The sequence below is a fragment of the Cyprinodon variegatus genome, unplaced genomic scaffold (assembly GCF_000732505.1).
Source record: "Cyprinodon variegatus isolate N-32 unplaced genomic scaffold, C_variegatus-1.0 Scaffold1627, whole genome shotgun sequence".
NCBI classification, from domain to species: Eukaryota; Metazoa; Chordata; class Actinopteri; order Cyprinodontiformes; family Cyprinodontidae; genus Cyprinodon; species Cyprinodon variegatus.
The window spans coordinates 40223-53758 of NW_015152080.1; the positions used below are offsets into that span (position 1 = coordinate 40223).

The 13536-nt window shown below is 48.2% G+C and overlaps 2 protein-coding genes across 4 annotated transcripts in view; one reads left to right on the top strand and one right to left on the bottom strand.

The window, feature by feature from the left end:
* The window catches only part of cog5 (component of oligomeric golgi complex 5), a 44845-nt gene that overhangs the window by 15127 nt on the left and 16182 nt on the right, over positions 1 to 13536 (bottom strand). For both annotated transcript variants that reach the window (XM_015404063.1, XM_015404064.1), the window contains one exon: positions 701 to 831. In XM_015404063.1, coding sequence (XP_015259549.1) covers positions 701 to 831 — 131 coding nt within the window. The remainder of the gene's footprint in view (positions 1 to 700; positions 832 to 13536) is intronic.
* Positions 6941 to 12858, top strand: gpr22 (G protein-coupled receptor 22). Of its 2 annotated transcripts, XM_015404066.1 has the most exons (5): positions 6941 to 7166; positions 8773 to 9416; positions 10816 to 10960; positions 11099 to 11245; positions 11653 to 12858. In XM_015404066.1, the coding sequence occupies exons 3-5, from the start codon at positions 10838 to 10840 to the stop codon at positions 12703 to 12705; spliced, it is 1323 nt and encodes a 440-aa protein (XP_015259552.1). In that variant the 5' UTR covers positions 6941 to 7166; positions 8773 to 9416; positions 10816 to 10837; the 3' UTR covers positions 12706 to 12858. The 2 variants fall into 2 exon arrangements, with proteins under 2 accessions (XP_015259552.1, XP_015259553.1); XM_015404067.1 differs by lacking the exon at positions 11099 to 11245.

Consider the following 13536-nt stretch of genomic DNA (forward strand, 5'->3'; position numbering starts at 1 on the left):
TTTTTTTTTTCAGTGGCCCTAATCCTCTTCCGTACAAACCAGCAGCAGGAAGCAGATATAAAGAGCAGCAGCAAAGATTAGCAGCTGGGAGGAAGGATCTGTGACAGTGCTCCTCTGTGCATCAAGGGTGGGACAGTCTATCACTAAATGTGCTCTGCAGCTGCTGCTGTTGGTCCCCATGACGACAGATTGTCTTTTGGGTTTGGTGTTATGTTTAAGGTGGATGTGTGCATGGAGTTCAGGGTCTGGTTTAACTCTGATGAATGGAGTCAATGGAGAAACCACGAGAGTCAGTGAGTTTAAAGGTTTTAAAAAGGTTCAGTTTGTCTAATCATTACTGACCAACAGCTTTGCTTGTTGATCTATTGTAATGTTTAATTTCGTCAATTAGAGAAAAATAAACTGCTTTAATTGAATGTTAATTCCAAACAATCAGCTCATTTTCATCCTATAAAGACTTTCTAAGCCCAGACTATGAGATGAATGCAGCTGAAGGAGTCCCGCTCCCACCCAGGGAGCAGAGACAGCAGCTGGGTGGGAGACGCTGTGGGATTAGCTCAGCTTCTTCATGAACATGTGGGAGTTCACCCTCATTAATATTCATCGGCCCACAGAGTAAACAAGAAGAAGTCATTCCTTTTTCATCGTATGTTCCTCACAGCCTTCGGATGTTCAGCCTGACGCTAACCCTGAGGGGTACCTGGATCTCCATGCCCTGCTCCAGTAGCCTCTTGGCCTGGTTCTCCACCTCCAGCCTGGCTCTGCTGATCAGCAGCAAGTCGTTCTCGATCACCTCGATGCCGCTCAGATCCACACCTTGGGACAGGTAATCTGGAACAGAAACAAACGGATCTTAAAGCACCGGTTCAGACTCAGGATACAAAACACCAGCTCAGCTGTGGAGGTACAGTTTGGGGGTGATGCTGCTGAACCCAAAGTAACGGCAGGAATCACCTCCATCTCACTGAAATATCTCAAATTACCAAAAATAAACATCAGTTTTGGAAGTTTTCTTTACCTAGAGAGTCAATCAGTCACTGTCTGACTTTGTGACTATCATAGAGACTAGGGTCAGTGAGGAAGCTTCAGGTTAATAATGGTGATGATCTCTGACTTCCCCGTCACATAGAGCCTGTTGCCCTACCCGGGGCATTTAACCCCCAACAGTATAGGTTCCGGTATCATCAGGGTGCTGGAACCTCCACCATGTTAAGGTGATGCTTGGTAAATACCGTGCTTAAACAAAGACAGGCTCCACAATGATGGCGTTCATCATGCAGGAAATGTTGCAGAAAAATGTTTTTCAACTTCTCAGACTGTCTGCTGCTTCATCAAGTCGTCCCCTTTCAGCTCAAATTATCATATTCTGGCAGAAAAGATGACAGCAGGACAAGTCAGCTCCACAGATTAGTCAACAACACTTTGAAAGAAGCACATAGCACTTCTGACGGCCTGTTAAACATCTCTGCTGCCTTTAGCCATGCATCGTTTCTCCATCAACCGCCACAGAGGACGAGTACCCAACGCCTCAGGGGATAAATACCCGCCACCTCAGAGGACGACTACCCAACGCCTCAGGGGATAAATACCCGCCACCTCAGAGGACGACTACCCAACGCCTCAGGGGATAAATACCCGCCACCTCAGAGGACAACTACCCACCGCCTCAGGGGATAAATACCCGCCACCTCAGAGGACAACTACCCACCGCCTCAGGGGAAAAATACCCGCCGCCTCAGGGGACTACTACCCGCCGCCTCAGGGGACTACTACCCGCCGCCTCAGGGGACTACTACCCGCCGCCTCAGAGGACGAGTACCCACCGCCTCAGAGGACGAGTACCCGCCGCCTCAGAGGATGACTACCCGCCGCCTCAGAGGCAAATAACCCAGTGGGAGAGGAAATGTTGGAATGGATCATCCTGTAAACCTCCCAGAGAAACTGATTATGCTGATATGATGTTTCTAGAAGTTTACCAGGAGGAGAGAAGAACCTGGAAGATCATGGATCAGAGGATGATGGGCTTTAAACATCAGGATGGTGACCTCCTAACTGACTAACTAACTAACTGACTAACTAAGCCACAGCCTGCTGGCGTTTTACCAGGAGGCCCATCATGGTGTGGAACTATGGCGAGAGAGTGGGCAGATTTTTCCTACCCTTCCTAGCGGGACCCACTTTAACTGGGGCTATTTTTAATGAGGGAGTAATGCACTAATCTCACAGCTGATATGTTTGAGACATGCTGAGGGGTCAAAGCAGAGCGGCAGCAATGATTACACTTTAAATATTTAGATAACCTTCCCTCTGCTGAAGGCCATGTGACTCCAAGAGGAAAACAAGGCAGACCCGTTCAGCACCAGAACCTTCAGTCTGTAGGAACATCAGCCGGACCTACAGCTGCTGAGGAATGAAGGAACCTACCAGAGGATGAAGTAAACCCAGAGCTATAGAAATATATAACACCAGATCTGTCAGGATTTCAACCTCATTGGTTGATTTGTAGTTCTGTAAATTAACTAAATTCAATCTTTACACGAGTGGATAGATGTGTTAGTTCCAGCTCCCCTCAGTTACTGAAAGAAAAACCCTCAATGGTCACAGAGAGTAATACTAAATAAATGTTTATAAAAGTGAGCAGATAAAATTCAGATGTTGCTTTTAAAAAATAAACTGAAACTTTAGTTCCCAGGCTTCAGAGTCAATCTCTGCCATGATTGGTTCCTGGTCCTGTCAATCAGCCGTCTGCTCCTCCCAGCAGCTATTCTCTTCTGCTCCTCATCTAGGAGTCTCAGGCTGCCTTCCCAGTATCAGTTACCCCTCAGTCTGGACGCACACGCCTGAGAACAGCTGGATGTTCAGTGGTTATGTGAGTGGAAGACAGTTTAACTAAAGGAGCTGTAGATGTTGGCTAACATTTGAAGCAGTGGGTTTTAAACCATGCCCCTCCAGCCAGAAGACGGATGGAGTGAGAGATTGATAGATGGATTGTTGTAGAGCTGAGTCGGGGGGCAAAGTCCTCGATTTACCAATCGATCTTATGCTCCAACCCTCACCTATGGTCATGAGATCTGGGTAATGACCTAAAGGACAAGATTGCGAATACAAGCGGCCGAAATGAGTTTCCTTTGCAGGGTGGCTGGGCGCACCCTTCCAGATCGGGTGAGGAGCTCAGTTACCCAGGAGGACCTTGGAGTAGAGTCGCTGCTCCTCCACGTTGAAAGGAGCCAGCTGAGGAGGCTCAGGCATCCGTTCCTGATGCCTCCTGCTCGCCTCCCTCAGGTGGTGGTACAGGCATGTCCCATTGGGAGAAGGCCTGGTGGAAGGCCCAGGACACGCTGGAGGGACTATGTCTCTGGGGGTCCCCTGGAGGAAGTGTGTGTGCATCGGGAAGTCTGGGCATCTCTGCTTCGACTGCTGCCTCAGAGACCCAGCCCCGGATAAAGAGGAAGAAAATGGATGGATGGACGGGATTTAAACCAGGCCGCTTTAAACGTTTTCTTTAAACGTTTTCTTTAAAGGTTGATTTATGTCTGAAGCTCTTTGGAAGTCTTGTTTATCCATGAGGTGAAAAGCATTCAGGTTTCTCCTGAAACACGGCGAACAAAAGCTCCTGCTGATTTGGTCCAAGAATATCTCAGAACGACCAACATATGGTGAACACCTCTAAGAACTCCGCCATTATGGGGCAGCATGGCAAACATTTGGAAATGTTGATAATGCATGCGGGTCTGTGCTCTACGCTGCTCCCCTAGAGCCGGCCAGAATATTAGGTACAACGGGAATAAGCAGCACAGAGTATAAAAGCTGCAGCCCTCTGAGGGTCCCATTTCCAGGAAGAAGGTAGACGTTTCTCAGCATTAAGAGGCGAACCGAAACAATCTGTAATCTAAACAAAAACAGAAGCAGGTTTAGTGTCACTGCTGGGTAGTAGTGTTGGACTATAGGATTAAGTCCAGTCCTTGGAGTCCCAGTCTGGTTCTATGTGACCATCAGACTAAAGATGCTGGTTTTGATCCATGGTTGGGGGAGGGGTCTGATATCGTCTCAGCGCGTCCCTTCTCATTAGCTCTGACCCTCAGCTGGTTCTCTGATGGAGGGTGTATGCTTCCAGGAACTCCAGGATTCTAGACCTGCTGGTCCAAACAGCTCCAATACCAGAACCAGGGCCGTTTCTCAATTCACAAGAACGAGAGAACGGAATCGTGTTCTCGCCAAGTATGTCCTTGAGAAGAACATAGGAAAGTCTGGTTTCGGTGAGAACGGGAGCACACAGAATAAATATGGGTCAATTGGAACAGAAGTGTGCTCGTGACATCACCACATGCTGGTATAGAGCTGCATTTCACCTCCTGTTATTAATAGTCTCTATATAATAACAAATTATTACTGTTATTATTTATTGGGGAAATAATAATGAACACAGTCAGATAAGCACAAATCAATTGAACATTTTGCCAAATAAAACAAAAAGAAAATCGCTATCAGAGCCAGTGGTCCTTCACACATGGCTATACCGAGAGAGGGCTGCTACCGACGGGCTAACGTTAGCCCTGGCCGTTGCAGACGGGCTAACGTTAGCCCTGGCCGCTGCAGACGGGCTAACGTTAGCCCTGGCCGCTGCAGACGGGCTAATGTTAGCCCTGGTCGCTGCAGATGGGCTGAGGCTAGACCTGGCTGCATTTAGCCTCGGAGGCCTTTTAAGTTCCGCATTAAATCAGTAAATGGGTCATATAGTGACGCTTTAAAGTATAATATTCTCGTCTCAAATGATCTTAAAACTTACTTTTATTGAACAACAGCAACAGAAAAGAGAACTTTTAACTTTAAAAGGAGCGCTCCATTGAAAGCTACTGCTGCAGCAGTGCATGCTGGGACAGCTGTCAATCTCAAGAACGGACAATTCTGCTCTGATGCATGCTGGGTAAAGAGGGCGGGGCGAGAACAACACCTGGGGATTTTGTCCGTTCTCGTTCTGCTGTTCTTATGAATTGGAACAGTACTAGGGCTGAGGCTGAAGACGTTTCACGAGGACACAAGGACACACAAGTACACATATTGAGAAACGGCTATCAATCTGACGGGTCATTTAGAGACAGCACAGTACTGCCAGCCGCCTGTAGGGGGCGCTGAAGCTGCAGGTCCTGCAGGTTAAATGTTCCATGGTACTGCTTTAACGGGACATTATCTACATTTTAACTGGTAAATATCTTATAATAGCCTTTTTATTTGAATATTTATGACTAAAACACATTTTAATGAAGTACTGACGCCTCAGTAGTTCATCTATCAGCCGGTTTCCCTGAACCATATCGGGTCAGAAGTTCCTGCGCTGTTCAGCAGAGGTCAGGACAAGCACGCCGGCCTATCAAACAATTGAAGCATTATATTCAAGATGGATGGACACTCAGAAGCTTTCGGCTAAACTCAGACATCAGCAGAAACTCCTCCAGGGTGAAAAGAGTAAAGATAAAAACATGGTTGAGAAAGAGAGTGAGCTATGAGGACGAGCAGCAGCAGCAGAGAGCTGCAGTTTTGTGTTTTGGCCACAGGTGGCAGCATCATTAAAAATCACTGTGATGCCTCTATTAGAAAGTCAGCTTCACCTTTTTATTCCTCCAAGCTGTTTTTATTGAACTGAACCCTTCTTCTTTTTTTACTGCCATTAACTACGATTAAGAATTGAAAATGATGATGAGGATGGTGGGTTTGGATCTGAGCTCCTTTTTCACACATTTGGACGTGTCTAGATAATCTAACAGGTCTCTGATCAGATCATGATCACATTGAGCCTCAGTCTGGTTCACCTTTACTCTAATAATATGCATTTTATCCACTAGGAGGCAACTTTGCCTTCAGCATTTCCAACCTCAGACCAACAGGCTCTCACTTCTCACTGCTGAAGCTCCTTTCAGACGTCTGAACCCCTGATGACTGAAATGTCTGATGGGTAAACAGTGAAATAAATCTGGGAATCATTCACAGAGTGGTGGAAAATACTGATGCCCCAGAACGTGCCTCTGAGGAACGCCACAGGCCAACTAGAGGAACAATTTCCAGGATATAGAAAAAGTTAAAGCTCAGCTTTAATTAGCAGAAGTAGTTTTCATTTTAGTCGATGCTCTTTGCTTCACTGTTTATCTTTTTATAGGCGATGTTTGTTTGGATCTCTGGAGTTTATAAATGTTTGAAAATGAGCTATAAAATAAGTCTTTGGTTATTAAGGCCTGATGTTTGGTTTTGCCCCAAACGTAAAACATTTATTAATGACGGCTCTCAGGGACTGATAAAAAGTCAGAATCTATAAGGTTTCATTTCTGCAGACATCCAAGCTCACCAACCAGCTGAAGGACCCTGGTTGGTTTCACCATGAGGGCCAGAGAGGATTCCTAACCACATATAGCAGAGGCTGGACCGTTCTCAGAAGGGTGGATAAAACATTTTGACACGGAGCTGCCTGATGGGCTCTCATGTTGTTTGTGTTTGCAAACACCAGGGAAGATTTTCACTTAAAGCGGAGGTTGATTCAGACAAGCTCCCTAAAACAACCACATGTGGGATTTTTCTCTGAGATGTAAAGAAGCACATGAAGGAGAGCAGGAGGAGCACCAGAAAATGAACCAGGAGGGCTCTGAGCTGAAGTCTGCTAGGGCCACTGTTGCCATGCCAATGCCAAGTAGCCCTAATTAGTCCGCTGACAGGCTTCACTCCAGATACACTCGGCAGGCAATAAGGACCAGTCTGCATAGCCAGATCAGGTGCTATGCAAACAGGAGGAGGGGCCAAAGTCCTGTCAGGATGCATGTTGTCATTATATCACCATGGAGACCGTTTCTGCCTAAGCTGTGAAATAAATATGGAAAGAGTCAAAAAGGATGAAGAGATGAAATGAGCAGGAGGCTAAATCTGAGTCAGTCAGTAGAAACGAAGGAGTAGAGGAGAGAGAGGCAGCGACGGAGGAGGAGGAGGAGGGAGCAGTAGATGAGTAGGGAGGGCTACTGGAGGCAGGAAGCATGACAGAGAGACAGAGAGAGGAAGAGGTTTCATTCTTCCCTCTGACAGGATTCAGCAGGGCAGCAAAGAACTGGCTGATGGAGAGCTGAGCTGCAGGCGGGGTTAGCCGCCAGCAGCGTGATCCCCTGGGTAGACCAGAACACCTCCGCAAGGTAAGCTAACGCGTGCCTCCATCACAACACCACCGCATGAGAGGAATCATCTACAGACTGTGCCTTTAACTCGGCATGCCGATAGGCTGAACAGCAGATCCCACAGGATCAGGAGGGAAACCAGTCAGGCTGAGGCAGCAGCTGTCAGAAACCAGTCAGACCAGCAGGTCCTCCAGCTTAGCTACTGGCAGATTTCTTATTTAGCGCTGAACGAGTCCGACATGCTTCCAGTTTGGGTCAGTCCAGGTCATCTTACACCTGAGTTTAATTGCATCACTCTAAACCAGGTAAATCTATAAGTTATGAACTGCTGGCTGACAGGATGGACAGAAATATCAGAACATCATCAGCGTAGAGTGATTCCTGTCCCAGACGTGACTCCATGCGCATCCTGCTGCTAACCAACTGGAAGGCTGATGGCGCTACGCTAACTTTATAACATGGATAGCTGATGGTTTTGATCCATCCAATCAGATCCTCACCCCAAACATAACATTTCTAACCAAAGCTTCTTTCCCACCGAAAATAGCAGGTTAATGGATGTTTTTCAAACATGGCCGACCGACTAACAATCAGAATCTGGCTCCCTTCCCGCTGGCTAAGAAAGCTGCCCCCCCACAGCTGCTGTCTGGTGACATCATCACACTGGGTTAGCTTTGATGATGTCAGGAGTGCGACAGAAATCAGGAAAGTAAACAATGGAGAGCAACATTGAAGGAAGCCATGGCGTAGTCAGTTTGCTTTATTGTTTCTCTCTATTATCTATTATCTGTCTGAATCCCTCTCAACAAAACTGCTCCATGTTTATGATTTGCTGAGGCAATTTTAACCCAGGTCGCTGTCCGAGTCGTTTGACCCGCATAGACACGCGTCAGTTAGCTGGTCCCACTGCCACTAAAAGCTGATTGTTTCCATGTTTAAACCGGTTTTTCCCCCAGTGGGGAAGGGGTACAAGCCAATAAAAAAGTTGAATAATAAAGTTAGTTAGTTTTTATTCAACTAACTATAAAGTTAGTTGAATAAAAAAAAAAACCCTGTCATTGTCTACAGATGTGAGCAAAGCCAACTGATTACCAAGCCATCATCACCATCCCCTTGGCAGCAAATGGACGTCTCTAACAGCAGTTATTCTGCATTTATCACAGCGCTTTGCAATCAGCAATGCTTTGCTTCGCTATGGAGCTCCGTCTCACTGAAGGGCGACCCTCTCATGTCTACAATGTTCATTCACTTCATCTCAACTTATTTAGAAACAGAAGCAGCATAGATTGAAGGGAAACTTTAGTGTTTTCTAAATCAGCTTGTTGTTTCCAGCAGCCGTTGCTGGGCTGGGTTAACGCAGCAGACCCCTTTCACTGCTGATTTACTGAACAACATATGATGGGAAGCATCAAAGAGTCTGAACAGGGAACTAAAAGCGATTAAACGGACTCTCCTCACACGCTGACAGCCCTGTGAGCGCTCACAGATAGCATCTAAGCAGCACTGAAGTGTCGGTGGACGGCGGCGGAGCTGGAATCGGCCTGAACATGTGATGCAACAGCCAGACCACAGGATAAGCATCTATTTCAAGGTGACCCAAATATTTCTGCCTTTGTCTCCGCAGGCTTTGAATGGGAGCAGAGCACCGTCCCAGGGAGAGATGACGGAGGGAAGTGACACACTTCTCTCCTTCCCCCATGTAGAGAGCAGCACGGAGACTCTGCATGACCAGAAGTGAAGGAGACTCGTTGGGCTGAAGGGACCTGAACGGAGACTGGAAACACCAGCTCATCTTCCCTGCCTGTCGCCGCTTTTCTCCTTCAAACTCTCTGGAATTTAACACCTGCATCCTGCAGACAGAAAGGTGTGAAAGTGTGAAAATCACACCTGGAGAGCCGTGATTGGTGGAGAGAGGGACCGCTGAGGAACCAGCATCGATGACAACAGCTCAGACACAAAAGGACAAAGACGAGACTGTTGATGAAAGACACCATTGATCTCTGAGCTGATGCTGCACAGCACATGCCCTCCATGAGCGCTGGCTGGGTGCTGCTCCTGGCTTCTCTCTTCGATTAGAAAAGGAAGCATATCTAGACATACAGAACCAGAGGGATTCTACAGATGTTCAGCTGAAGGACGGACGTCCCTGCAGATCCAGGAGACAGGATGGGAGGCCACCTGCAGGTCCTGCCCTAGGGCATGAGGAGACGTCCTCCAGGAGGATCCCTCTGACGGCCGAGCCACAGAGGACGCTGATGGGAGGGAGCGGTGAGTCAATGCCTGATGTCACATCTAGGTTTACGTTTCTATAGTCCAAACCCCAAAGGAACACAGGCTGCTGCTGCAGTGCCCAGTTTACTGACTCAGCAGTTGCTGATCAGGAGGAAGGTAGAAATATGTTCCTAGATGTGTCTGATGATGGAGCTGCATTCACATGGAGAAGGGTTTCACAGACCCTCCAGTTCCTCTGAGGTCTTTCTTCCACAGTGGAGCCATAAAGCTTCACGCTCTGAGGCTGAATCCCAAACCGGCCTCCGGTCCCATGGAGCATTAAGGGCCGTCCCAAACCCCTTAGTGGGTAGGGCCAGTGAGCCGTTCAGCCCTTAAATAGCAAGTCTGCATCAGTTGCAGGCTAAGTGGCAGCAGGTGTAACAGTGAAATAGGGCGGAGGAAACGTGCATTAAATGCAAGTTCCACTGATTTCCTGCATCAAAAATCCCGAGTTAGGAAAAGAAAAAAGACGTCATTAATCCACGAAGGGAAGGTCCTCTATGAAACAATTTAATTTGACTGGATAGATTTATTTATTAAGAAAATGGCAAATGTGGGACAGAGCTACAGCCACGCACATGACGCGCCACTGTGTTGCCATAGCAACCACTGCTGTCCTTTATGTTGGAGGGAAAAGGCCGTCCCAATCACGTTTATACCCCCCAACCACCTTCAATCAAGGCGCCTTCCACAGATGAGAGTGATGCTTATGGTAAAGGGGTGGGGCTTAGGGGGCGTTGATGCTTCATCTCTATGGTGATGAGCTTAGAGCTTGGAGGAGCTTCACCTTTATCTGTAGCTCCCTCCTCAGACTGAAGTCAGAAAAAACATTTAAAGCTGAATCTCCAGAGAATGGATGATATTCAACTGTAGACAACTCCTCCTAAAGGGGAGGAGTTAAAGTATCTGAGGGTCTAGATGATTAGTGATTGGAGGATGGAGCAGGAAGGCTGCAGGAGGCGGCTCTGCTGAGGCGGCTGCCTCCTCTGTCAGTCAGTCCTAGATGAAGACGTACCAGGATATTATAGGATGGATGTTGTTTTCAGGTCCGGTAGTTTAGAGCTGGATTTCACTTAGGATGGGAGCCTCGACCTCTGACCTTTCCCCTGCTGTCCCTCTCCATCAGCTGCTAACACAGCAGAAGAACCAGGTCCTTATTCTGCTAGCATACTCTCCCCAATGCGCCTCAACCAAACACAGACCAATCCGCTGATAGAGGAGGATGGAGGACCTTCCTCAGGCGGGTTTGGACCGTGTTCTGTGTCGGTGCTGGCTGTGATCCATTAGTTATGGAAGAATAGCGAGAGATGGTGAAACATCTGGCCAAAAGGAGAGGGACTGACAGACCTCCAGGCCTCCTCTTCTGATCCAGGTCCATCTGTGCTCCTCTCTCCAGGTCTCTTCTTCCTGGCAGCACAATGCACACGGCTGCAGAGCTGAGCTCCGGCGCTACGATGAGCAACATGACTGTGCAGGACTCCCCTGACCTCTACGAACTCGACCTGACCTCCTCTGAGGACGTCTATCCCATCGGCTTCCAGGTACTCCTACTGTCCACTAAAACCATGTGTTAGCATGAGACAGCTAAGCTAACTGAATGATGATGAATGATGGCGGGAGGGGAATGTGTGTCCTTTCACAATAAAAGACAGAATCTCCACTCTGATTTCTATTGTAAGGTTTCCTTGACAAGCTTCCTGGTTCTGGAGATCGTGTTGGGCCTGAGCTCCAACCTCATGGTTCTGGTCCTCTACTGCATGAAACAGAACCTCATCAGCTCCGTTTCCAATGTCATCACCATGAACCTGCATGTGGTGGATGTGTTGGTGAGTTCCCCCTCCATTGACCCACAGGATGGTTGAAGATTAGACCTCCCACTGCTGCCCCCATCAGTACACCATCACCATCTTTCTTCCTCATCCACCATCTTCCTTTCAGTCCTCAGGCAGAGATTGTTGGCCACTTTACAAGGGACTAGATCCCAACATGTTGGCGGTTATCATCTGCGTCATATCAGGCGGCTGAAAGGCAGCAGATGAGGAGAAGCTAGTAGACCAATCAGAACCGCTCCACAGACAGCCTCTTTATTTTTCTATACTGGTTGTCCAGGAACACGTGACCAGCGGCAGATCTGATTTCTGGTCTTTATGACGGTTCTCTCAGAGAGTAAAGATGAGGTGACAATGTCTGCCGTCTGTTTCTGGACGTAACGTGAACTTCTCTCCTGTTCCAGGTGTGTGTGGGCTGCATCCCTCTGACGTCCGTGGTGATACTCCTCCCTCAGGAGGCAGGAACGGCCTTGATCAGCTGCTTCCATGAGGCCTGCGTGTCCTTCGCCAGTGTGGCTACCGCTGCGAATGTGCTGGCCATAACCGTGGACCGTTACGACATCTCAGTGCGGCCAGCGAACCGCGTGCTGACGATGGGCCGGGCTGTGGCTCTGCTGGGATCCATCTGGGGTCTGTCCCTTTTCAGTTTTCTGGTTCCGTTCATGGAGGTGAGCTTCTTCGTCGGACCCGGTTCCCATCTAGTGAACCAGACGGACTCGGCGACGGTCCTGGACGAGAGTGGGCCTTACTCAGAGCTGGGTTTGTACTACCACCTGCTGGCACAGATCCCCATCTTCTTTTTCACTGCCGTGGTGATGCTGGTGACTTATTACAAGATCCTCCAGGCATTAAACATCCGCATTGGGACCCGCTTTCAACACAACCTGCCCAAAAAGAAGCCTAGAAGCAAAAACACCATCTCCCTTAGCACCGCTGCACAAGCAGAGTCCACAGAGGCGTCCCAGAGCAGCACGGCGGGTAAGGGCGGTGGAAGTGCCCCGCTAGGCATGCGGGCATCGGTTTCAGTGATCATAGCGCTAAGGCGAGCGGTGAAGCGGCACCGCGAGAGGAGAGAGAGGCAGAAACGGGTTTTTAGGATGTCTCTTCTGATCATCTCCACCTTCCTCCTCTGCTGGACTCCGATAACCGTTCTTAACACAATCATCCTCAGCGCCGGCCCCAGTGACCTGACTGTACGCCTTCGGCTGGGTTTCCTGGTGATGGCGTACGGGACCACCATCTTTCACCCTCTCCTCTACGCCTTCACCCGTCAAAAGTTTCAAAAAGTCCTCAAAAGTAAGATGAAGAAGAGGGTGGTGTCAGTGGTGGAGGCAGAACCGACCCCGAACAATGTGGTGATTCACAACTCCTGGATTGATCCGCGAAGGAACAAGAAGGTCACCTTCGAGGACACTGAGGCCAGACAGAAGTGTCTGTGCTCACAGGAAGCAGAGTGAGGGACGGTGCATTGGACATCCTGCAGCAGGCAGCGGATCAGGATGTTCCCTTCGTTAGGAGACAAAGAGTCTGATTACACCGGCTCTGGCACAGTGTTTTCCACCTGACTGAGTGACTAACCGATGAAGCATCAGCAGAAACTGCATTAAAACTTTCTGACAAACATCTGCATTCTTCTCATCCTTTCATTTCAGGTAACAGATGGAGCGGTTCTTGTATCAAAGCGGTTATTCCAGCCTCTGTAGACTCCACTAGGAGCTGGGGCGGGCCTGCTGGTTCCCTATGGCCCCGTACTAAGCTTTAAGGCTGCTTTTAAAACGTACTGTTTCGTTCGTAACCCCAAAAGCCACACAGGAAATTTCATTTTCTGCTTGGAGGTCTGACACACGGTTTTAGTCAACCAGCCCAGGTTCAACAGGCAGCCCGCTGGTTCTGAGTTTAAATCTTGATGTTCTTAAAGGTCACATCTAAAACCTGTACATCAAAACAATTTTTTTAATGAATCCGGGATCCAGGGTGGAGCAGAGTAGTCCAACATTTAAATATTTCCAGTATATAAATCAATGTTTCATACATTTTGATCTCTAATCTATAAATATCTACTTCTAGTTACCATGCCAACAATGACATGAAAAAACTTCTACTCCAATACGAGTCATGAGACGGAGCACAGGCCTTTCCAGATCCTAGCTGTGATCTCTGGGTTACATTTCTCTCATTCACACCAATAATCCCAGAAGCAGCAAATTAGGATGTGGCCAGGCTTTAGAACAGGGTCAGGCTTTAGAACATGATCAGGCTTTAGAACAGGGTCAGGCTTTAGAACATGA